The 25534-nt window shown below is 44.7% G+C and overlaps 1 protein-coding gene across 10 annotated transcripts in view; it reads left to right on the top strand.

Moving 5' to 3' along the window:
- Positions 1–25534, top strand: part of LOC140187550 (SH2B adapter protein 2) — a 176108-nt gene that overhangs the window by 71061 nt on the left and 79513 nt on the right. For all 10 annotated transcript variants that reach the window (XM_072242945.1, XM_072242947.1, XM_072242941.1 and 7 more), the window contains exon 5: positions 19554–19645. In XM_072242945.1, the coding sequence (XP_072099046.1) occupies positions 19554–19645 (92 nt within the window). The remainder of the gene's footprint in view (positions 1–19553; positions 19646–25534) is intronic.

Here is a 25534-nt window from a genome sequence, read left to right as displayed (position 1 = left end):
TATGCATGATGAAGCTATTCCCCTTCACTGCTGCAAGTGTGCACAAAACCTGTTGCCAGTTTCTTGAGATACAAGGCCTATGTATTTGGCCTGTTCCTCCTGTAGTGCTGTCAATACTCCATTTTCATTGGCATTCATTCCAGCAATCTATTGCGAAACACACAACTTATTGGGATTTGGCATTTCAGTCTTACCGGGGATTAAATCTGAGACTGTTAGGCATTTGGACTCACTTAATCACTGTCTAAACCATGGGAATTATCAATGGATCTTTTTTAAGTGTTTAATGGGAATTCCAGTTGCAGTGTATTGAATTACAGTTCAGTTGGGAGAAGCAAATTGGCATCTGGCAAAGCTGTCCCAAGTTTAGCTGTTTTTTAATTACAGTCTGCTAGACTTCTGGCATGCATCAGTTAATGGTACAGTTAGCATTCCTTGATGTAAAGAGTTTTTATTTTTGCTGTCCAAGCTGTTTGTCAATTCGGTTGAAAGATGCTGCTGCTGTGAAGTGAAGCACTACAGGACTCTGAATATCAAGGTCAATACTTCAGTGTAATTCAGACTGAATGTGCACACCAAATCCTTTGATCCTGAGACAATTTACATCCTTGATGCCTTCCTGCTTCCATGAGAAGAGAAACAAGGGCCTGCAGCCCTTGGTCAGAACATTTCATGCTTAAAGCATCTGCAGTTCTCATTTTCCTTTTCTTGAACCTGACCCTGTCTGGTAGCTGTTGCGTCCTAGCCCTGTCTGTACATTTCAAGAAAATGACCATTAATCTGACTGCTTTTTGCCCATTTTCAAAAACCTATTTCCTCCTTTCAACCAGTGAGTTCCGGACCCTATCACTTTGAAATAGTAGGTTTGGGAGGAAAGGGAAATCCCTCAAAATTAATTCCCTCCGCGATAGGTGCAGAGTGAGAGCAGCCTTTGCCATTCATAAAATGCACTGAAATACTGGTTTGAACCTTCCAAACCCCCAGCCTTTGCCACCAGGAGCAGCAGGCACATGAAAAGACCTCATCTACAGGCTCTGTATGTTGGAAAGGATGCATCTTCAGAAGGGTGGTTCAGGGGTTGTCAATCCAAGGGGTACTTCATCCTGGATTATGTCAGCATGGGACACCCAGTTGTTGGAAAGGCTTTGGGGTGTCAGCAATGAGTCACTCTGTAGCTTGCTCTGTCGATCTTCTGGTCAAAGGTGGTGAGCAATGGAGCAGAACACTGTTAAGGAGGACATGGAATCAGATGGATAAATCCCCAGGGCTGAATGACACCTATTTCAGAATACTACCCAAAGCAAGTGTGGAGGCACCTGGGCCCTGATAGTGATCTTTACTGCAGGTGTTAACTACAGTTGAGGGACATGGGGATAGCAAATGTTGTTTTGCGGCAGCAGTATAGTGCAAAAACATAAAATTACTATGAATTGCAAAAATAGATACTGCAGAAGTAAGAAACCAAGTAGTGTTAATGGTTTCATGGGTTGATCAGAAATCTGATGGCAGAGGGAAAGAAGCTGCTTCTGAACCATTGAGTATGGGTTTTTGGGTTCTTGTACTGAGGAGTAACATGAAAAGCGCGTGTCCCAGATAGTAGTCATAGTCATACTTTATTGATCCTGGAGGAAATTGGTTTTCGTTACAGTTGCACCATAAATAATTAAATAGTAATATGTAAATTATGCCAGGAAATAAGTCCAGGACCAGCCTATTGGCTCAGGGTGTCTGACCCTCCAAGGGAGGAGTTGTAAAGTTTGATGGCCACAGGCAGGAATGACTTCCTATGACGCTCCGTGTTGCATCTCGGTGGAATGAGTCTCTGGCTGAATGTACTCCTGTGCCCACCCAGTACATTATGTAGTGGATGGGAGACATTGACCAAGATGGTATGCAACTTGGACAGCATCCTCTTTTCAGGCACCACCGTGAGAGAGTCCAGTTCCATCCCCACAACATCACTGGCCTTACAAATGAGTTTGTTGATTCTGTTGGTGTCTGCTACCCTCAGCCTGCTGCCCCAGCACGCAACAGCAAACATGATAGCACTGGCCACCACAGACTCGTAGAACATCCTCAGCATTGTCCGGCAGATGTTAAAGGACCTCAGTCTCCTCAGGAAATAGAGATGGCTCTGACCCTTCTTGTAGACAGCCTCTGTGTTCTTTGACCAGTCCAGTTTATTGTCAATTCGTATCCCCAGGTATTTGTAATCCTCCACCATGTCCACACTGACCCCCTGGATGGAAACAGGGGTCACCGGTGCCTTAGCCCTCCTCAGGTCTACCACCAGCTCCTTAGTCTTTTTCAATGATGGTGAGGGTCCTTAATGATGAATGCTACCTTTTTGAGGTACCATTTCATGAAGATGTCCACAATAGTGAGGAAGGTGGAGCCAGCTGAATCTATAACCTTCTGCAGCCTCTTGTGGTTCTGTGCATTGGTGGTTCCATACCAGATTGCAATACAACCAGTCAAAATGCTCTCCACAGTACATACTTAAAAAAATGTAAGAGTCTTTGATGATATACTGGATCTCCTGAAATACCTAATGAAGTAGAGTCATTGGTATTTCTCCTTTGTAATTACATTAAAGTGTTGGGCCCAGAACAGATCCTCCAAGATGTTGCTGCCCAGGAGCCTGGAGTTCTTTAGTAGATTAGCACTTGGAATTAACACATTGTAGCAGGAAGACCAGCAGTTTAATGTTGCAGTATTCCGTTGTTTTAGACCAGAGAGAGGGGGAGTTAAAGGTGGAGCCATTACTAGTCAGGGAAAATGTGACATCATTGTTCAGGGAGGGCTCATCTACTGAAGCTATATGGGTTGAATTAAGAAATAAGAAAAGGATGACCATGTTAATGGGATTATATTCTAGACACCCCAACAGGGAGCAAAATTTAGAGGAGCAAGTCTGTAAAGAGATAGAAAACAGTTACTAGAAAAATAAGGTTGTGATGATAAGTGATTCTAACTTTCCACATAATGACTGGGATTCCCATTTTGTAAAAAGAATGGATGGGATAGTGTTTGTCAAGTTTGATAAATCTTATTGAACTTTTTGAAGAGGTTACTAGGAAATTTGACAAGGGTAAAGTGGTGGATGTTGTCTATATGGACTTCAGTAAGGCCTTTGACAAGGTTCCACATGGAAGGCTGGGTAGGAAGGTTCAGTCGTTAGGTATTAATATTGAAGTAGTAAAATAGATTCAGCAGTGGCTGGATGGAAGATGACAGAGAGTGGTGGTGGATAACTGTTTGTCAGATTGGAGGACGGTGTGTAGCGGTGTGCCTCAGGGATCTGTACTGAGTCCAATGTTGTTTGTCATATATATTAATGATCTGGATGATGGGGTGGTAAATTGGATGAGTAAGTATGCAGATGATACTAAGATAGGTGGAGTTGTGGATAATGATGTAGGTTTTCAAAGCTTGCAGAGAGATTTAGGCCAGTTAGAAGAGTGGGCTGAAAGATGGCAGATGGAGTTTAATGCTGATAAATGTGAGGTGCTACATTTTGGTAGGACTAATCAAAATAGGACATACATGGTAAATGGTAGGGCATTGAAGAATGCTGTAGAACAGAGGGATCTAGGAATAATGGTGCATGTTTCCTGAAGGTGGAATCTCATGTGGATAGGGTGGTGAAGAAAGCTTTTGGTATGCTGGCCTTTATAAATCAGAGCATTGAGTATAGAAGTTGGGATGTAATGTTGAAATTGTACAAGGCATTGATGAGGCCAAATTTGGAGTATTGTGTACAGTTTTGGTCACCGAATTATAGGGAAGATGTCAACAAAATTGAGAGAGTACAGAGAAGATTTACCAGAATGTTACCTGGGTTTCATCACCTAAGTTACAGAGAAAGGTTGAACAAGTTGGGTGTTTATTCTTTGGAATGTAGAAGATTGAGGGGGGACTTGATAAAGGTATTTCAAATTATGAGGGGGAAAGATAGAGTTGAAGGGGATAGGCTTTTTCCATTGAGAGTGGGGGAGATTCAAACAAGAGGACATGAATTGAGAGTTAAAGGGCAAAAGTTTAGGGGTAACATGAGGGGGAACTTCTTTACTGAGAGAGTGGTAGCTGTGTGGAACGAGCTTCCAGCAGAAGTGGTTGAGGCAGGTTCGATGTTGTCGTTTAAAGTTAGACTGCTATATGGACAGGAAAGGAATGGAGGGTTATGGGCTGAGTGCAGGTTGGTGGGACTAGGTGAGAGTAAGAGTTCGGCACGGACTAGAAGGGCCAAGATGGCCTGTTTCCATGCTGTAATTGTTATATGGTTATATGGTAAATCTGGTTGTACAGTATATGTATATTGAATAGATTAAAAGCTGAGCAAAAAACATAAATAAAATATATTAACAAAGTGAGGTAGTGTCCAAGGGTTCAATGTCCATTTAGGAATTGGATGGCAGTTGGGAAGAAGCTGTTCCTGAATCGCTTCAGGGTTCTGTACCTCCTACCTGATGGTAACAGTGAGAAAAGGGCATGACCTGGGTGCTGGAGGTCCTTAATGATGGACGCTGCCTTTCTGTGACACTGCTTCTTGATGGTGTTCTGGGTACTTTGTAGGCTAGTACCCAAGATGGAACTGACTAAAGTTACAACTTTCTGCAGTTTCTTTCAGTCCTGTGCAGTAGCCTCCCCCTACCACCCCCCATACCAATTAGTGATGCAGCCTGTCAGAATGCTGTCCACGGTACGGTGTATTTGTTGACATACCAAATCTCTTCAGTCTCCTAATGAAGTATACAGGTTTCCCCCGCCATTTGAAGGTAGAGCGTTCCTATGAAATGGTTCATAAGCCGGAATGTCGTAAAGTGTAGAAGCAATTACCATTTATTAATATGGGAAAAATTTGTAAGTGTTCGCAGACCCAAAAATTAACCTACCAAATCATGTCAAATAACACATAAAACCTAAAATAACAGTAACATATAGTAAAAGCAGGAATGATATGATAAATACACAGCCTATATAAAGTAGAAATTCTTTTCTACAATCATTGCTGCACTGTCCACCGTAGCGAAAATCTCTCGCAAGCGCTCTCGGCGGAAACACTCGGAGCAGGTGCTCTCGGCAGAAACACTCTCTCCAGTAACCTTTAAGCTATGAAGCTGCCAAATCATACCAAATAACACCTAAAAATACACAGCCTATATAAAGTATAAATAATGTATGTACAGTGTAGTATCACTTACCGGAATCGGGAAGACAGCGCTGAGCACACTGATGATGGTGTGTTAGGCTGAGTCGTCGCAGGTTGGGGTGGTACAGTGGTCCCCAACCTCCAGGCCACCGACTGATACCGATCCGCGAAGCATGCAGTGGTGCAGCGGTAGCTGGGACGCTCCCAGCACACCTTTAAGAAACAAGCCGAAATAAACAAGCTAATTAATCACGTGCCAGGTGGCACCTAATTAATTAGCTTGTTTATTTCGGCTTTTTTCTTAAAGATGTGCTGGGTGCGTCCCGGCTACCACTGCATTCTTCACGGCAATGTATCGGTCCGTGACCCAGATGTTGGGGTGGTGGGACATTGGGGTGTCATCTCATTGTCGTCTGTTTCCATCAGGGCAGGCGGGTCATCTTCTTCTATGTCGGCCTGCTTCGATGTCGAAGGGCAAGGTTCGCTGTCTGCTGTGGCTGATGTGGAAGGCTTGAAAAACGACAGTATGCTTGACTGCTAGCCTCGCACATTTTTCTGTCATACAGTTCTTTGTAAGCACTCAAACCATCCTGCAAATGTGCCCTAAACCTACATACCCTTTCAAAGTTAAAGTTGTGCTTTTCTGCAATCATTGTTGTCAATTACAGCAAAAATCTCACACAGTTGCTGCACGTTCAGTTCCTAGACAAATTCACTTTCGGTCCGTTCGCTACTGCATTCGGTTTCGATTGTTATCCTTTCCTCTACCAACTGCATCAGGTCTTCATCTATCAGTTCTTGATCATGGGATGCCAAAACCTCTTCAACATCTTCTTCGTCAACTTCCACAAGCCAAACTCACTTTGTCCTTACTTCATTTACCACGATCGAAATGCTTAATTATGTCTAGTTTTACGCTAAGTGTAACACCCTTATGAGCTCTTTTAGGCTTTTCCAATACCTCAGAGCTCATCTTGCTAACGGATGCTCAAAATAAATTGACATAAAGCACAGATGCAGATGCTCACAGGCACGTGTTTAAGCAATGCCGGCTAGAATGCAGTTCCGGGGGAGGAGCTTGGCTGCTTGGGGCGCACGCTGCCTTTTTTCATAACAGTGAAAACACCTTCTGTTAGCGAAAACAGGTAACTAGGTCTTCCGTATCAGCGAGGTGTCGTAAAGCAAACGTTTGAAAAGCGGGGGTCACCTGTATTCGCTGTCTTGTCTTCTTCATACTGTATTGATATGTTGGGACCAGGTTAGATCCTCAGAGATCTTGACCCCAGGAACCTGAAACTGCTAACTCTCTCCACTTCTGATCCCTCTATGAGGATTGGTATGTGTTCCTTCGTCTTACCCTTTCTGAAGTCCACAATCAGCTTTTTCATCTTACTGACGTTGAGTGCCAGGTTGTTGCTGCGACACCACTCCACTAGTTGGCATATCTCGCTCCTGTACGCCCTCTTGTCAACATCTGAGATTCTACCAACAATAGTTGTATCATCAGCAAATTTATAGATGGTATTTGAGCTATGCCTAGCCACACAGTCATAGGTATATAGAGAGTAGAGCAGTGGGCTAAGCACACACTCCTGAGGTGCACAAGAGTTGATCATTAGTGAGGTGGAGATGTTATCACCAATCCACACAGATTGTGGTCTTCTGGTTAGGAAGTTGAGGATCCAATTGCAGAGGGAGGTTCTGCAACTTCTCAATCAGGATTGTGGGAATGATGGTATTAAATGCTGAGCTATAGTGGATGAACAGCATCCTGACATAGGTGTTTGTGTTGTCCAGGTGATCTAAAGCCATAAGAAGAGCCATTGAGATTGCATCTGCCATTGACCTATTGTGGCGATAGGTAAATTGCAGTGGGTCCAGGTCCTTGCTGAGGCAGGAGTTCAGTCTCATCATGACCAACCTCTCAAAGCATTTCATCACTGTAGAAGTGAGTGCTACCGGGTGATAGTCATTAAGGCAACTCACATTATTCTTCTGAGGCACTAGTACAATTGTTGCCTTTTCGAAGCAAGTAGGAACTTCCGCCCATAGCAGTGAGAGGTTGAAAATGTCCTTGAATACTCCCGCCAGTTGACTGGCACAGGTTTTCAGAGCCTTACCAGGTATTCCGTCAGGACCTTCCACCTTGTGAGGGTTCACTCTTTTTAAAGACAGCATAATATAAGCCTCTGAGACAGAGATCACAGGGTCATCAGGTGCAACAGGGATCTTCACAGCTGTAATTATATTCTCCCTTTCAAAGCAGAAGGCATTGCATTCATCTGGTAGTGAAGCATCGCTGTCATTCATACTATTGGGTTTTGCTTTGTAGGAAGTAATGTCTTGCAAACCCTGACAGAGTTGTCATTCATCCAAGTCACCTCCAACCTCATTCGAAATTGTCTCTTTGCCCTTGAAATAGCCCCCTGCAAATCATACCTGGTTTTCTGGTACAGGCCTGGGATACCAGACTTGAATGCCACAGATCTAGCCTTCAGCAGACGACGTATCTCCTGGTTCATCCATGGCTTTTGGTTTGGGAATGTACAGTAAATCTTTGTAGGCACACACTCATCCACACAGGGTTTAATGAAGTCGGTGACAACTGCAGCATACTCATCCAGGTTCGAAGAAGAATCCCTGAATACAGTCCAGTCCACAGATTCAAAGCAGTCCTGTAGACGCTCCTGTGCTTCCCTTGTCCAGACCTTCTTGGTCCTCACTACTGGTGCTGCAGTCTTCAGTCTCTGCCTATACTCAGGGAACAGAAGTACAGCCAGGTGATCAGACTTCCCAAAGTGAGGGTGTGGAATAGCACAGTAGGCATTCTTGTTTGTGGCGTAACGATGGTCCAGTGTGTTTCCTCTGGTATTGCAAGTGATTTGTTGATGGTAATTGCTTAGTGATTTTTTTCAGACTGGCCTGGTTAAAATCTCCCAAAACGATGGTGAAGGCATTGGGGTGTACTGTTTAATATACATTGATCCCATTGCTCAGATCATCTAAAGCCTGATTGACATTGGCCTGAGGTGGAATGTATACCGCTGCCAAAATGATCCCAGAGAACAGACGGCACTTAACTGCTAGATATTCCAGGTCTGGTGAGCAGAATGTTTTTGTGCACAAAGAACAGTTGATCATGAGGCATACTCCTCCACCTCTGCTTTTGAGAGACTCTATAGATCTATCTTGACAGTGTATAGTAAACCCATCGATCTGAATCGCTGCATCCAGCAATTCAGATCGATGGGGTTAACCAGGATTCCGTAAAACAAAGGACACACACAATCCTAACGTCCCTCTGATTCAGCACCCTAGCTCTGAGATCATCGATTTTATTCACCAGAGACTGCACGTTTGCCAGCAAATTGGTAGCTTAAAACCTTATTTCCTTAAACGCACTTGTATCTGGGATCTACAGCTACGTTTCCTCCGTGGGATCCTACGAGGACACATCCGTCCACAATCAGTATTATTTCCATCAGTTTTAAGCAGCGATAGTTCGTTCAAATGCGTTAAGTCATCTTTGTTGACTGTACTAACCTTGGAAGCAGTTGTGCTTTTTAGCTGTATCAGGCTGAAACGAGAATACTTAATCGTATCCATTGAGAGTTCTGCTGCTATTCGAGTCGTCCTTAGGCAGCCCGGAAGGGCCTTCATTGCTGTGGAGGATTTCTTACTCTTGTGGATGACATCTTTCCTGACAAAGGGGTTCACTCTGCTTGGTAGGCTGTGAAATAATCTCAGGTACTGGGGCCTCCTCTGCGGTGGTTGTACGATTGGATTCCAGGACTGCAGGAAGTGGTTGTAACAGCTTTGAACACCTTTCTTCTCCATCAGTTGACTCTGCTGTTCTCAATTGATCAATATTTCATCTCCAGATGACATCAGACACAATCTCCACTGTGTAGGAGAGTGGTCCAGTCCTGTCCTTAATTTTTCCAAGTACCTACTTTTGATCATCTTTGTAGTCCCACGCCAGGGCTGCTTGTCCAGGAGTGAAATGTCAAACCTCCTTGTTTGAGGATCCCTCAATTTGCCTCAACTGTTTGTCCTGCATACTCCTTCTGAGATTGGGTTTAAGGAGATCCAAGCATGGGCACAGGGGACAACCCAGAAACAGCATAGCTGGTGAGTTGCTGGTTGTGGAGTGTGCTGCATTGAAGTATGCAAAGGGGAAATTGGTGAGTATCTGATTCAGTGTTAGTGTAGTATGTTCTGCTGACATTGCTCACACTGGACAGACCTTTCCACCAAGCCATTTGTAGTTTGGAGGTACTGTGCAGATGTAATATGTCTTATTACCTTCATTTTCAGGAATGGTTAAAACTGTTCAGCAACAAATTGTGCTCCATTGTCACTGGCCAAGTGTTCTGAAACACTAGTCTGTGAGAAGAGGCTTTTCAACACATCAACAGTGTGCGATGCTGTTGTGGAGGTTATTGGGAACACTTCTGGCCACTTCGTAGCTGCATTCTGTACTACCAAGAAGTTTGTGCCCATGAATATTCCAGCAAAATCCACATGAATCTTCAGCCAGGGCAATGCAGACCATTCCCAGGGATGGAGAGATGCTGCTCTTGGCATCTTCTGGATGTGTTGGTATCCCAAACAATGCTGATTATATTCCAGGCCACCAAGCAAAGCTTTGAGCCAATGCTTTCATTTTGACCATGCTAAGATAATCAGCATGTGGACTATAGGAGGAATGGAGACAGGTTAGCTCGTATTGACATCAATACCTCTGGGGTTGAGAGGGTGAACAGCTTTGAGTTTCTCGGCATAAACATTATCGAGGATTTCACGTGGTCTGTACATACTGACTGTGTGGTGAAAAAGGCACAACAGCACCTCTTTCACTTTAGAAGTTGAAGAAGTTTGGTGTGGACCTCCAAATCTCAAGAATTTTCTATAGGGGCACTATTGAGAGCATCCTGACTGGCTGCATCACTGCCTGGTGTGGGAACTGTACTTCTCAATCACATGTCTCTGCAGAGAGTGGTGCGGACAGCCCAGCACATCTGTAGATGTGAACTTCCCACTATTCAGGACATTTACAAAGACAGGTGTGTAAAACGGATCATTGGGGACCCGAGTCACCCCAACCACAAACTGTTCCAGCTGCCACCATTCAGGAAATGATACCGCAGCATTAAAGCCAAGACTAACAGGCTCTGGGACAGCTTCTTCCACCAGGCCATCAGACTGATTAATTAATGCTGACGCAACTGTTATATTGACTATCCTGTTGTACATAATATTTATTATAAATGACTATAAATTGCACATTGCATGTTTAAATGGAGACGTAAAGACTTTTACTCCTCATGCAATCCCCGTCAAGGGCAGGTTCATCCTGGTAAAGATGAGGGAACTGGAATTTCTACTGCACATTCCAGCCATTTTGGGTTCAGCCATGTAGATCTGAGTTAGTGTGGATCTGTTCTGGTTTCCCTTTGGATCATCACTGCCATAATAAGGATACATTCTACCTACCATGCCGTGACCCAGAGCGCATTTCAGTAAATCTGATCACTTGGCTGTCCTTCTCCTACATGCGTACAGGTTCAAGAGCAAAGCTCCAGATGTTAGTACAATAAAGAGGTGATCACAGGAGGCAGAAGAGCAGCTGTGGATTGCTTCAAGTTGGTGGACTGGGCCATGTGTGAATGAATACACCATGGTTGTCACGGACTTTATTAATAAACAGTTGCCGACAAGTGTGTCCCTACAAAATCATTTAGTCTTCAGCAACTGGAAGCCCTGGATGAACCATGAGATCCACAATCTGCTGAGGACCAAGTCAGAGGCATTCAAATCTGATGACCAAGAAAGTTACAAAAAAACTTAGAAACATCGAAAATCTACAGCACATTACGGGCACTTCAGCCAACCATGTAACCTACTCTAGGAGCTGCTTAGAATTTCCCTACCGCATAGCCCTCTATTTTTCTAAGCTCCATGTACCTATCTAAGAGTCTTTTAAAAGACCCTGTTGTATTTACCTCTACCACCTTTGCTGGCAGTGCATTACATTCACCCACCACTTTCTGAGTGGAAAAACTTGCCTCTGACATCCCCCTTGTACCTACTACCAAGCACCTTAAAACTATGCCCCCTCACGTTAGCCATTTCAGCCCTGGGAAAAAGCCCCTGGCTATCCACACGATCAATGCTTCTCATCATCTTATATACCTCCATGAGGTCACCTCTCATCCTCCGTCGTTTCAAGGAGAAAGGGCCAAGTTCACTCAACCTATTCTCATAAGGCATGCTCTCCAAGTGGGGTCTAACCAAGGTCTTATATAGCTGTAACATTACCTTACGCTCTTGAACTCAGTCCCATGGTTGATGAAGGCCAACACACCATACGCTTTCTTAACAATACTGTCAACCTGCGAGCAGCAGGTCCAGGTCCAGGTATGATCTCTAGAAAGCCATATAATAGGCAAAGTGGCAATTCCAAACTAAACTTGAATCAACAAAGGATGCCCAACAAGTTCTGGCAGGGCTTGAATGCTATCACCTCTTATAAAGTAAAATCAAGCAGCACAGGTATCACCGGGGCTTTGCTTCCAGATGAGTTCAATGCCTTTTTTGCTTGCTTTGACAGTCAATATGTGGAGAAACGATCACAAACTCCTGCAGCTCTTGATGATCCTGTGATTTCAGTCTCTGAAGGCAACGTGAGAGCAGCCTTCAGGAGGGTGAACCCACAAAAAGAATCCGGACCCGATGGGGTAACTGACCAAGTGCTAAAGACCTCTGCTGACCAACTGGCTGGCGTGTTCACTGAGATTTTTAATGTCTTGGCTTCACTTATACCAATGCCTAAGAAGTATGTGGTAACTTGCATCAATGACTCATCCAGTACCACTTACTGTGATGAAGTGTTTTGAGCAGTTGATGATGAAACATGTCAGCTCCTACCTGATAACCAGTTTGGATCTGCTCCAATTTGCCTACCGGAGAAACAGGGCCACAGAAGATGACATTTAATTGGCTCTTCGCTCAACCCTGGAACATCTGGACAGCAAAGATGCATAATCAGGATACTCATTAATGACTATAGCTCCACATTCAATACCATCCCCTCAAAACTAGTCATTAAGCTTCAAGACCTTGGCCTCAATACCTCCTTGTGCAAGTATATCATCGATTTCCTCACTTGCAGACCCCAGTCAGTTTGGATTAGCAACAATCCTCATCAGCACAGGTGCAACACAAGACTCTGTGCTTAGGGGGGCTCTACTCGCTTTGCGCTTATGACTGTGTGGCTAAGCACAGCTCCAATGCCATTTCAAGCTTGCTGATGACACCACTGCTGTAAGCTGTATCAAAAGTGGTGACAAATTAACATATAAGAAGGAGATTGAATATCAGACTGAGTGCTGCCACAGCAACAACCTCCAACTCATTGTCGGCAAGACCAAGGAGCTTATTATTGACTTCGGGAGGAGGAAACCAGAGGTCCATGAGCCAGAGGATAACCAACTTTAAATTTCTCGGTGTTAATCATTTTGGAGGACCAGTACGTGAGTGCAATAATGAAGAAAGAACACAGAGCCTCTACTTCCTTAGGAGTTTGCGAAGATTCAGCATAACATCTGAAACTTTGATGTACTACTGTAGGAGGCGAGAGAGGAGATTGCTGAGCCTCTGGCAATGATCTTTGCATCATCAATGGTGATGACAGAGGTTCCAGAGGATTGGAGGTTTGCAGATGTTGTTCCCTTATTCAAGAAAAGGAGTAGAGATAGCCCAGGAAATTATAGACCAGTGAGTCTTTCTTCAGTGGTTGGTAAGTTGATGGAGAAGATCTTGAGAGGCAGGATTTATGAACATTTGGAGTAGTCAGCATGGCTTTGTCAAGGGCAGGTCATGCCTTATGAGCCTGATTGAATTTTTTGAGGAGTGACTAAACACATTGATGAAGGTAGAGCAGTTGATGTAGTGTATATGGGTTTCAGCAAGGCATTTGATAAGGTACCCCATGCAAGGCTTATTGAGAAAGTAAGGAGGCATGGGGTCCAAGGGGACCTTGCTTTGTGGATCCAGAACTGGCTTGCTCACAGAAGGCAAAGAGTTGGTTGTAGATGGGTCATATTCTGCATGGAGGTCGGTGACCAGTGGTGTTCTACAGGGATGTATTCTGGGACCCCTTCTCTTTGTGATTTTAATAAATAACCTGGATGAGGAAGTGGAGGGATGGGTTAGTAACTTTGCTGATGACACAAAGGTTGGGGATGTTGTGCATAGTGTGGGCGGCTGTCAGAGGTTACAACCGGACATTGATAAGATGCAAAACTGGTCTGAGAAGTAGGAGATGGAGTTCAACCCAGATAAGTGTGAGGTGGTTCCTCTTGGTAGATCAAATGTGGTATTAATGGTAAGACTGTTGAGCTCAATGCCTTCTAAGCTAGCTTTGACCATCAAAAGATGGAGGAACCATCACGAATTCCCACAGCCACTGATGATCCTATGATTTCTATCTCTGAGGCTGATGTGCAAGCAGCCTTCAGGAGGGTGAACCCACAGAGAGGATCTGGCCCAGAGAGTGTACTAAAGACTAGTGCTGATCAACTGGACGGAGCATTGACTGAGATCTTTCAGCTCTCACTTCAGCAGTCTGAGGTACCCACCTGCTTCAAGCAGACTTCACTTACACCGGTGCCTCAGAAGAACTTGGTAGCCTGCCTCAATGACTATGATCCAGTAGCACTTACATCCACAGTGATGAAGTGTTTTGAGAGGTTGGTGATGAAACATATCAAATTCTGCCTGAGAAGTGACTACAATCTATTCCAATTTGTGTAGTGTATCAACAAATCCACAGCAGATGCTGTCTCGTTGGCCCTTTGCTAGCCCTGGAACATCTAGACAGCGAAGATACATACATCAGGATGTTCTTTATTGACTTCAGCTTATCATTCAGTACCATCATCTCCTCAAAATTAATCAATGAGCTTCAAGACCTTGGCCCCAATACCTCCTTATCCAATTGGATCCTCAATTTCCTCACTTGCAGACCACGGTCAGTTTGGATTGGCAACAACATCTCCTCCACAATCTTCACAAGACTCTGTGCTTAGCCCCCTGCTCTACTCACTACTCACTTTATACTTATGACTGTGTGGCTAAGCACAGTTCCAATGCCATATTCAAGTTTGCTGATGACACCACTGTTACAGGCCAAATTAAAGGTGGTAACAAATCGGCATATAGGAGGGAGATTGAAAATCAGTCTGAGTGGGTCTGCAACCACAACCTCTTACTCAATGTCAGCATGACCAGTGAGCTTATTATTGGCTTCAGGTGGGGAAAACCAGAGATCCATGAGCTAGCCTCCATTAGAGGATCAGGGATAGAGAGGGTCAGCAACTTTAAATTCCTCTGTGTTGTCTCTTCAGAAGAACTGACCTGAGCCTAGCACATAGGTGCAATAATGAAGAAATTACAACAGCGATTCCACTTCCTTAGGAGTTTGCGAAGATTTGGCATAACATCTAAAACTTTGATAAACTTCTGTCAATGTGTGGTGGAGAGTATATTGACTGGCTGCATCATAGCCTGGTATGGAAACGCCAATGCCCTTGAGTGGAAAATCCCACCAAGAAGTAGTGGATAAGGCCCAGTCCCTCAAAGGTAATGCCCTCCACACTATTGAGCACATCTGTGCAGAGTGCTGTCACAGGAATGCAGCAGCCATCATCAGGGACCCCCACCACCCAGGCAATGCTCTCTTCTTGCTGCTGTCATCAAGAAGAAGGTACAGGAGCCTCAGGACTCTCACCACCAGCTTCAGGAAGTTATTACCCCTCAACTAGCAGGAACTTCATTCAGCTTCACTTGCCCCATCACTGAAATATTCACACAATCTATGGACTCAGTTTCAAGGACTCTTCATTTCACGTGCTCGATATTGATTGCTTATTTATTATTATTATTCTTTCTTTCTTTTTTTATTTGTACAGTTTGTTGTCTTTTGCACACTGGTTGAATGCCCAAGTTGGTGTGATCTTTCATTGGTTATTATTCTGTTATGGATTTATTGAGTATGCCTGCAATAAATGAATCTCAGGTTGAAATTTGTGTACTTTGGTCTGAACAACAACTGGACCTCTTGACCATGTCTGCAGGCTTTTTTGCATTGAGTTTCTGCCACATGGTTGTCTGATTAGATATTTGCATTAACAAGCAGGAGTACAGATGTAGCTAATAAAGTGGCCACTGAGTGTATGCTTCCTTCTTTTTCTTGACCAGAAACTGAATATCAATCACCAAACAGGGGTTACAATTCCTGCCAGCCTTACCTGTCACTCCAACAGGATCATGCTGGCCCTGAACTCAGCTCTCCCAATCTCACCTTTAAAAGCATGCTACTTGCTTAATATTTGTTTACCTGCTGACAGTCTCCTCCAATCAGGTTCTGCAAGTTCCTGTCTAGAGTCATCAAAATTACCCTTGTCCCCTCTAGGACTTTAATTAGTTTTAACTTTTCTATAACTGTTTAAAAAACTAATAGAATTATGACCATGAGTTCCAATGTAATTCCCTGCTGACACTTAAGCAACTTACCCAGCCTCATTGCTCAAGATGAGATCATGTGTTGTACGTGAAGTTTTGTTGGGCCATCTACATCCTATTTCAGAAAACTCTTCTGGGCACTTGCAAGTTCTGTCCCATCAATGCCCTTATCATGAAGGCAGTCCCAGTCTATATGAGGCAAGTTCAACCACCTACTATGATCTACAGTGTTCTTACTGTGATTTTGCTGCATATTTGCTTCTCTAATTACTGCCACTTTAGGAACCACAGGGGTGGGGCTGGGTGGTGGGGGGAGGCAAGCTAGTGGTGGAAGATGCCCAGAGGACATTCACATGAAAGTGATCTTCCCCTTCTTATTTCTAATCTTTGGTCCATTTGCCTTCACTGGACGATCCACCAAGAATCACCACTCTTAAGGATGTTCTCCCCAAGTTGTATTGCAGCTCCCCCTCCTCTCTTACCTCCACATCTATTACACCTGTAGCATCTGTATCTATTGTTGATACTTGCTCCCAAGTTAAGAATTTTTGATGCCTGATCCTTGATTTGTGCTGGATATGAAACTCCTAAATATTTAGTACGTCTGCTCATTCATTACCGTGTGAGCAGACCCACTGACCAGAGAGGCTGTCTTATTGTATATAGCATTCTGTAATGTATTGAAAATTCTGTGCATGTGCATGCAATTATCTTTTGGTGTATAATCCTACACTACTAGAAAGAGTTATAGAATCATGCAACATAGAAACAAGGCCTTCAGCCCAGCTGGTCCATCTGTGCTAGTCCCATTTGCCTGCATTTAATGCGCATCCCTCTTAAGCTTTCATATCCATGTACCTGTCCAAGTACCTTTAAAGAGTTCTGCCTCAACCACCTGGCAGCTCATTTCATATACTGAACATCCTCTGGGTGAACAAGGTGCCTTCAGATTCCTATTAAACCTCTCCCTTCGCACCTTAAACCTGTGCACTCTACTTCTCGATTCCGAAACGCTGGGAAAAAGGCAGTGTGCATTCACCCTGTCAGTGCCTCTCACCATTTTATACGCTTCTCAAGATCACTCTTTCTCCTATGCTTCAATGAAAAATGACCCACCCCACTCAACATCTCTCCATAACTCAGTCCCTCCAGTGCTGGCAACATCCTCATAAATATCAGCATAAATATTTGCTGTTTAATGACATCTATATACACTAAAACTCTTATGCTCTGTTTGTGACCTCCAATTAGTGCAAACAGTGCATTACAGCAGCACTATTTTTGACTAAATCAACTTAAAATGCGCTAACTTACAGAATGCAGGCAAGGTTCAGGGTTATATATTCGTTAAAAATTGCTCACTCGCCAAAATCAACAGCCCCGCTTTCACCCAAGAGCCAATGTCAGCAATGGTGGAAACCGTGACGCGACACCACGACGCATGTGCACGGCCAGCCTCAGAAGCGACTCAAGATGCTCACAGCAGTGACACCAACCAGATCAAAAGGGCAGGGCAGCTCTATTTTGAGCGGTCACATTCTGCTAATCACCATCAGCATGTGCAGGCTTGGGACAGATCAAACTGAGACCCATCAATAAGAGATAATTAAATCTTATTGTAATGATGTACTTCGAGACACCAGTCAAACCCTTTGCTGCAGTCAAAGGACAGCGGTGACTATATCACGTCCACTTAGGAGAGTGCCAGCCACATCATCAAGAATAATCAGCATCCTGGTGGCTTTGGTGTTAGTGCTTTGTACCTTCTATCCAGCATTATGGTAAAAAAAAATATGGTCAGCCTAATTATGCCGCGTGGAAAGAGAAGGGGGACATTATGGTCAAGAGATGACGCCAGACGTCGTCAGGAAGCGGCACGGAGAGGGAGAGAACAAGAATTGGATGAGGCCGGGTCCACATGTCTCCAGAATGACAAAAACAGGCACAGAAGGAGGAGAGAGGAAGAGACAAAGGAGCTGAGAAATGCACGTCTCCAGGATCAGAGATAAAGAACAAACAGCAGAAGAGATGAAGAAATGGGGGATGAAAGGGCTGCATGTCTCCAGAATGACAAAAACAGGCACAGGAGGAGGAGAGGCATGCATGTCTCCAAGATCAGAGACAAAGAATAAACAGCAGAAGAGATGAAGAGATGGCGAATGAAAGGACTGCACATCTCCAGAATGACGACGAGAGGCACAAGGGTGGTAGGACAACCAAAAATGATGCCATCAAAAGTGTCCTTCGTTAAACGAGGAGGAGCTATATTTGCTTTGCTATGTGTCATTCTACTTTAATAAACTGAGGTTTTCTTCTTCAATTTCAAAAGCAAAGTGATACCAATAGCATTCAGGAAAATTTAATGTTCATTCTGGTCACATCAGACTGCACTACCCTTCTCTCAAAGGGTGCCCCAATGGGTCACCCCGTTGTCTAGTCTTTCCTATAAACAAGAAACAACATTCCAACTGTAAGGTAAAGTGCTAACCTTTATCTCATTGTACTTACTGATGATGGCTAATGTACCAAAAGCCTTCTTTACCTCTCTGTCTACCTGAGTACTTCTTCACCATGCTGTCTTATAGGACTACTCCCGTGTAATTGTAATTCTTCAACACTGCCCAGGGGCCCAACCATTCACTGTGAAAGTCCTACCCTCATTTATCATCTCAAAATGTAACATCTTACGCTTTGGGGGCGTAGTGAACAGTGAGGAAGACTACCAAAGCTTGCAGTGGGATGTGGACCAGCTGCAAAAATAGACTGAAAAATGGCAGATGGAATTTAATGCAGTCAAGGCTGAGATGTTGCACTTTGGGAGGACGACATGATTGAAAGAGTGGACTGGAGCTTTGGACAATGAGGGAGATTTGATAAAGGTATACAAAATTTTGATGGGTAGAAGGTAAATCCAAGCAGGTTTTTGTCTACTGAGGTTGAATGAGACTAGAGCTAGAAGTCATAAGTTAAGGGTGAAAGATTAAATATTTAAGGGGAACTTGAGGGAGAGTTTCTTCAGTCAGAAGGTGGCGAGAGTGTGGAATGAGCTGCCAGGGGAAATGATGGACGTGGGTTTGATTTCAACGTATGAGAGAAATTTGGTTAAATATGTTGATGGGAAGGGTATTGGGGGGGCTGTGGGTCAATAGTATGAGGGAGAATAAAGTTGAGCAGGGATTAGATATACCAAAGGGCCTGTTCTGTGAAATGTTTATCATTATCTAAATTAGACTCTGTTTGCTATTCCTCAGCCTGCTGATCCAACTGATGAAGATTGCTCTGTAATCCTGTTAACCATCTTCACTGTCAACGACATCACCTTTGAAGTGTCTCTGCATACTTACTTTACCCTGCCTTGTTCATTCTCATCAAAATCATTGACATAATTGATTAGCAATAATGGCTCCAGCATAGACCCCCGGGCACACCACTGATTGCAGGCCTTTAGCCAGAAAAACAACCTTCCACTGTTGCCCTCTGCTTTCTACCATCAAGCCAATTGTGCATCCAAATAGCCAGCTCTCCCCAGATCCTGTGCAGTCTAGTGTTCATAGCAGTGTTTCATGTAGATATAATCAAAGGTCTTATTGAAGTCCACAGCAATCATGTCTACTGCCCTGCCCTTGGTTATTTCTTAAAAAAAGATCAAATTCCCATGCACAACGCCATACTGACTATCTCTTATCAGCCCCTCTCTTTTCAAATCTTATCCATTAGATTCCCCTCCGGTAAATTATTTATCATAAATTTTGGATGTATTGTTCTATTGTTCTTTCTTTGAAGTCCTTAAATAAAAGTATGCCATCATCCACCCTTTACTCTTCTGGCACTTGTGGTGACTTGTGGTGACTTGTGGTGACTTGTTGTGCAACAGGTGGAGAATGGTGTGGAGTACATCCTGGAGACTATTGACTCCCTGCAGAAACACTCGTGGGTTGCAGACATTCAGGACTGCATGGAGCCAGGGTAAGGGAGACTTCGCCTCTGACAGGGTGCTTCTGCTGCATGCCAAAGCATCAAGTAGAAATATTTGATTCTGTAAATCAAGTCGCACAAAATGGAGGCAGCGAGGGTGCAGATACCGGGGAGTGGTGTTTGGGTCCGTTGGAGATGATTACGGTTGGTTGGCATGTCAACAGCTCACTTCACATCAGCCTTGGCAGTCAGATAAATATTGCCCAACATTGCCCCATTGGCTTAATGCCAGCCAGTGATCTGCCATTGACTGTTGTATCTATTGCCTAAAATGCATTATCTAATATTGTTCACTTACTCATGATCTGTAGAATAGGAGCATCAGAATAACTACTAATGTGGAACTAATTGCAGCAATCCCAGCCAATGGCTTCCACCCAGTTTCCATGGAGCACCCAGTGTGTCAGGAACTGATCAGCATGGAGTTGCTATGAAGTGTAGGTCTTGTGTTTGTGGCCAGGCAGTGTCAAAGTTTGCAGGTGGCTTGCCTAGTGAACCTGCAGATGGTCACAGAATAGTCAGGTGGGAGGACAATTGAGCCACTGAAGCTGGTCTATTGTTTACATTCCCCTGCCTCTAACCAGTCAACATGGTGTGCGATTGATGGTAACCTGAAGATGGTGGTGTCCTAATGCACCTGATTTGTTGTTGGAGGTGTTTTCTATCCTTCACTGTTAACAGCTCTACCTGTTAGAGTGGCCTGGTGAGTGGAGCCAAGGAGATCGGTGGACAGAGTGATGATTGAGCAGGTTGGGACTGAGCTTCAGTTATGGAGCTGCACCTCCCCAGTCCAGTGAAGAGTGTTCCCTTGCACTTGAAGAAGATAGGAAGGTATTGGGAAAGGAGTTCCTTGTTAAAGGTACCTAGTATCTGACCTGTCTGTTCTTATGGGCCGTGCATGTTCAGGCAGCACAGTGGAGCAGCTGGGAGAGCGGCTGCCTAGGTTCAGTCCTGACCACTGTGTCGAGTTTGTACTTTCATTCCATGACCACCCAAGCTTCCTGCCACATCCCAACAGTGTACACGTCAGGAGATTAAATGACCACTATAAATTGTACTTTATGTGGGTGAGTGATAGAATCTGGTGGGGCGGGTTATTGATGAGAATGCAGGGAAAATAGAAGTTGGGGGTCTGTGAATGGGTCAGCACAGCCTCAAGTGGGCCAAAGATCCTGTTTCTGCACTGTACCTGGCTATACCTCTGTAATCTCTCTTTGGAGGACAGAGCTTCAAAACCATTGCATTTTAACTACCTAATAGTTCACTGACTGATAATTCACCAATAAATTACATTACATAAAGACTTGCAAACTCTCCTGTATGAACAATGTTCAGAGCTATTCTTGATGCAAAGTTTTAAAAGACTTGGAACATTTTAGCAAATGCGTTAGTTTATCACATGAACATCACAGAAGCTCCTATGGCATCCCTCTGGAGACAATAAGTTTCACTCATGAATTTAAATTTGAAACAACTTAAGATCACTTTGATCTCAGGATCACACAACAACCATATCCTGTGCACAAGATTTTGTATTCACCTGCCATTCCAGCTCACAGATAGCCAGATTGCACAAAACCAGATCCCTCTGCCCACACCTCCTTGTATCTGTTCACACTAAACCCATTCACTACATTAACCTCCCTTGCCTTGGGATTCAAATGTTTGCCTATATGCTTCTCAAATATTGAGAATGTCCTTACCTCTCCCCCTCCTTAATTAGCATGTTCCAAAATATAATCAAATGCCTACCTCTCACCTTCAACCTAATCCCACACACTCCAGGTTTTACTACTCACTAATATGAGGCACGTTTACAGTGAGCCTGCATATCTTTGGGATGTGAGCCTTGAACACCTCCATCATGGGAGAAAAAAATTCCTGGATTATTCTTAGATAGCAGACCCAGTACTGATTCCCATAGCACACCACTTGTCACAGGCCTCCGGTCAGAGTGGCAACCAGCTGTAACCAATCCTTAGCTTCTTCCATGAAGCCAGTGTCTAATCCAATTTACTACTTTATCTTGAATTCCAAGTGATTGAACCTTCTTAACCAACCTCCCATGTGAGACCCTGTCAAAGGCCTTGCTAAGGTCCATGTAGATAACATCCACTGCCTTGCCTTCATACACTTTTCTAGTAACTTCCTTGAAAAACAGTAAAAGATTGGTTAGACACGTGAAACCACCCAGTTTCCTTGGCTACGTAAGTCTAGGGAATACACACTCTGGTCCCACCAAACCCCTGAGATTGAGATAGCTCTCCCACCCTGAACCCCAGTTTGTGTGGATGCTGTGTAATTTGCTACCCTGTTACAACTCAGCGACAAGAAATAACAGCACACTGCATATGATTAAAGGAATTATGTTAATGAATCTTACTTAGCTGAAGGGTTAGTAAAGAAAAGAAAGAAAAAAACCCAAAAAGGGCCCATTAATATATAAATGTCAAGTTGGAGCTCATCTTGAACTTCTCTGTCACTCACGCACTAAGCCCTCGGTCTGCATGAGAGCACTCATCATCTTCCAAACGTTGCTCACAATCCATCTCGAACAAACGAGTCTCTCATCAGTTTGCACCCTACGATCGGTTCTCCCCAGCATCTTCTTTCTTCATCTCCTGCCGAACAAAAGGACCCAGTTGTCAGGCACACAACACAAAAACACACTCCCCTCATTGATTGGTTGACATTCCAAAGCACCTGTAATCTCTAACTATAACCCAAACACTGCTTCTACAGAAAGGCCATAATGTTAGCAGTGAAACTTTTCCCAGGGTGTTACACTCTCCCCCCACCAAAATTAGTCATATCCTCATGATGTTGAGATAATTTCTCACTCCTTCATACAAAGCACAAAGTCCAACCCATATGTAAATGGCAGTGACCAAGGGGATAGGTGCCACACTCTGTTCCCCAGGTGCGACATAAGCCAGTTTGTCTGGGGGTCTCCTTACTCTTTGGGACCTCCTTACCCCATCATCAGACACTCCATGGGCTCGTTCCTGTCTGCCTGGGGAGGCCATAATAAATGAAATACTTCTCCACTGGCCAAATGATGCCTATGCCACTTCCCCAGGACTCAATTCCAGCAACTGCTTTGTCTTCAGAGCAGTCAGGTTGCTGTAAGCCTGTGGAATGGTACCATCAGAAGTTCCCAAATGATCTAACGTTCAATTCTGCCCTTGCCTTTCCTTAGAGGGAATTGGAGCTCCACCCGTAAGACTATGTGCCCAACATAGTTGACAGACTTCTTGCAGAACTGGCACTTGTTCAGGGAAAGTTTGAACCCTTCAGCTTTTAGGTGGCCCAGCACCTTCAGTAGCTTCGCTTCATGTTCCTCCAAGTTGGACCCAAACACTGTGAGATCATCCAGGTACAGCAACACCTCAAGCAAGTTCATATCCCCTACCGTTTTCTCCATGATATGCTGAAAGGTCGCCAGGGCTCCTGATAATGCCTTGGGGCATCCCTTCAAACTGGAAGAGTCCCAGTGGACATATAAAGGCCGTCTTCTCTTTGTCAGCCTCACTCATGGGGATCTGGTAATATCCACTCCTCAAGTCCAGCACACTGAACCACTTCACACCACTCAGACAGGCCAGTGCATCCTCGATTCTCGGGACCATATACTGGTCGGTGACAGTATGCCTTTTCAAAGTCCAATAGCCCGCACACATCCATATCTTCTCACTTTTGGAGACGTGTAAGGGCTTCTTGACTCAGTGACAATCCCAGTTTCCTTCAGTTTCCACAAATGCTGCTGAGCGTCTTCCACCTCTGCAGGTGCCAGTCGCCATCACCTTTCTCTGAAGGGGGTGTCCTCCGTCACCCGAATTATGTGGCGAGTCCTCGTGGAACAACCCGTATCGAACTCGCCAGTAGGAAAAACATCTTCCAGCTTCAACGTTTTCTCCATCAACCTCCTCTTCCAACCTCCAGGTACCAGGGAGTCCCCAATGTTGAATGACTCAGTAGTCAACTTCCCTTTTATCGGAGAGAGTTTCGCCCCGGCTTGTCTCACAGGAGCACTAGACATTACCGTCACCGGAAGGAGGTGCACCATCAGCATTCCCTGCCTGAGGGTGATCTCCATCTCTGAAGTGTTCCTGACAATCACTGTCATCCTCTTCACCTGTAAAATTGAGGGCTTCTACAGTCTGGGCCTCACCAGTACCCCAGCAGGTAAGCAGGACTCCTTTTCGTGGTCTTCCGGAGCGTCCACCAAGAGGGCCTCGGCATCAGGCATTCTGGGAAATCTGGGTTTTCCTGTCACTCTTGCTACTTCCCCAGGGCGTAGCACGTCTGTGAGTTTACCACACAGTTCCTCGTTTATGCTCATCATCGAGTCTGGTGCGGCCATGCACTTCCTCAAAAGCAGCTTGAGGAATGGACAATGTTTTCAGAAAGTGCTTTCCAACTTTCTCCTTACAGGCTCCCACTAGCCTCCTCACAATAGGAGTATTTGTCCCCACAAGAAGCGAAGCTTCACCCTTCTCAACCGCGTTCAGACAACCCAACACTAATGTACCAAGGACCTCAGGTATTCCCACATCTGCCTTTGAAAACTCCAGGTTCGATGAAAAAAGTAGCATCATACAGATAGTCATCCGTACTAAGACCGCAGATCTCTAGCGCACTGAGTGGTGTCAGTGGTAAATACGTCAAATACTGGTTGTAAAACAAACGGTAGAGAAGAATAACGTGAGAGCCATGTCAAGTATGGGTCTCTCATCAATATCCTCAATCCGTAGCGATACACTGCAGTTTGGCCCCACTAATCTTCAGGAATTGCTTTCGGGTGTTCCTTGATATATTGCTGGGAAGGTGTTCCCCCCAAGACACCTGGCCATTCCTTCACTGGGTCTCTCTGTTTAGGTACCCAGGGGTTCACTCTCTGAGGGTTGTCCTGCCCTTCACACTCCTGCCTGAAGTGCCTCTCTTCACCATAGTTATAACAGACAATACCGGTCGCTCTGCTTCTTGCGGACTCTGTTCACAAGCAGCCCTCTGCTTAGTCCATCCCCTCATGGGGTCTGACTCCCTGTCACTTTTTTGTGTGGGGTGGCTGCAACTGTGGCTGTGTGCCTTTCGCAACTTGGTCCATTCTTAATTGATTCACCTCAGCTGTTTGAATGCCCCCCACACTGCAGGCAGCTGTGCCTCTAGCCAAAAAATGTAGGTGGAAAGTTTCTTCCCCTCCTCCTGAAACATGTTCCAAAACCCCGTCATAAGCTCCATTGGGCTTCCTGTCGCTCCAAAAACATTTTCTAGCAATTGCATGTCGCCCGCAGAAGTAGCAAAAGGGTTCTGTGTCTTTAAGGATCTCACTACGTCAGCAGCTGGCCCCCTCAAACTCGCTACCAATCGCTGTCTTTTCACGTCATCAGAGCTCTGCTACTCATCCAACATCTGGGAGGTCTGCTCTGCACAAGTCTCATACTCCTCTTCCCCTTTAGGGGTGGGCTTCGTTCCTGAAAAAATCCTGAGCCTACAACAACTGGGACTTTGCCATTGATTCGCCAGGGAGGTAAGGGCTGATACCAACTCAGAATGCTTACACCTCGCTGGAGGGCTCATTAGACCCTCCACATCAGCCAACTCCTTCCTTTTGCTCCACAGAAACGAGAGCAATTTGTCTTTAAAGTCTCCACCACCAGCTATAGGAAACTCAGCTTCCGATTCAGCACCCAGAAAGTATGGACAGTCCACGGCCCCCCTCCTCTCTCGGGGTTGCAATAGTACCAGGCAGACTCACTGCCGTTATGTCAGCGCTAGTCTGAACTAAAACAAGTCGTTGCCCGCCATTTTGTCAAACCTCCACTCCATGATTGTAACTGTTCCTAATGCTTTAACGGTACTTAAAGTCTGAATTAACAG

Source organism: Mobula birostris, chromosome 25, assembly GCF_030028105.1.
Source record: "Mobula birostris isolate sMobBir1 chromosome 25, sMobBir1.hap1, whole genome shotgun sequence".
NCBI classification, from domain to species: Eukaryota; Metazoa; Chordata; class Chondrichthyes; order Myliobatiformes; family Myliobatidae; genus Mobula; species Mobula birostris.
The sequence above is the reverse complement of the archived record's forward strand: the minus strand, read 5'-3'. Positions and strand labels throughout refer to the sequence as shown.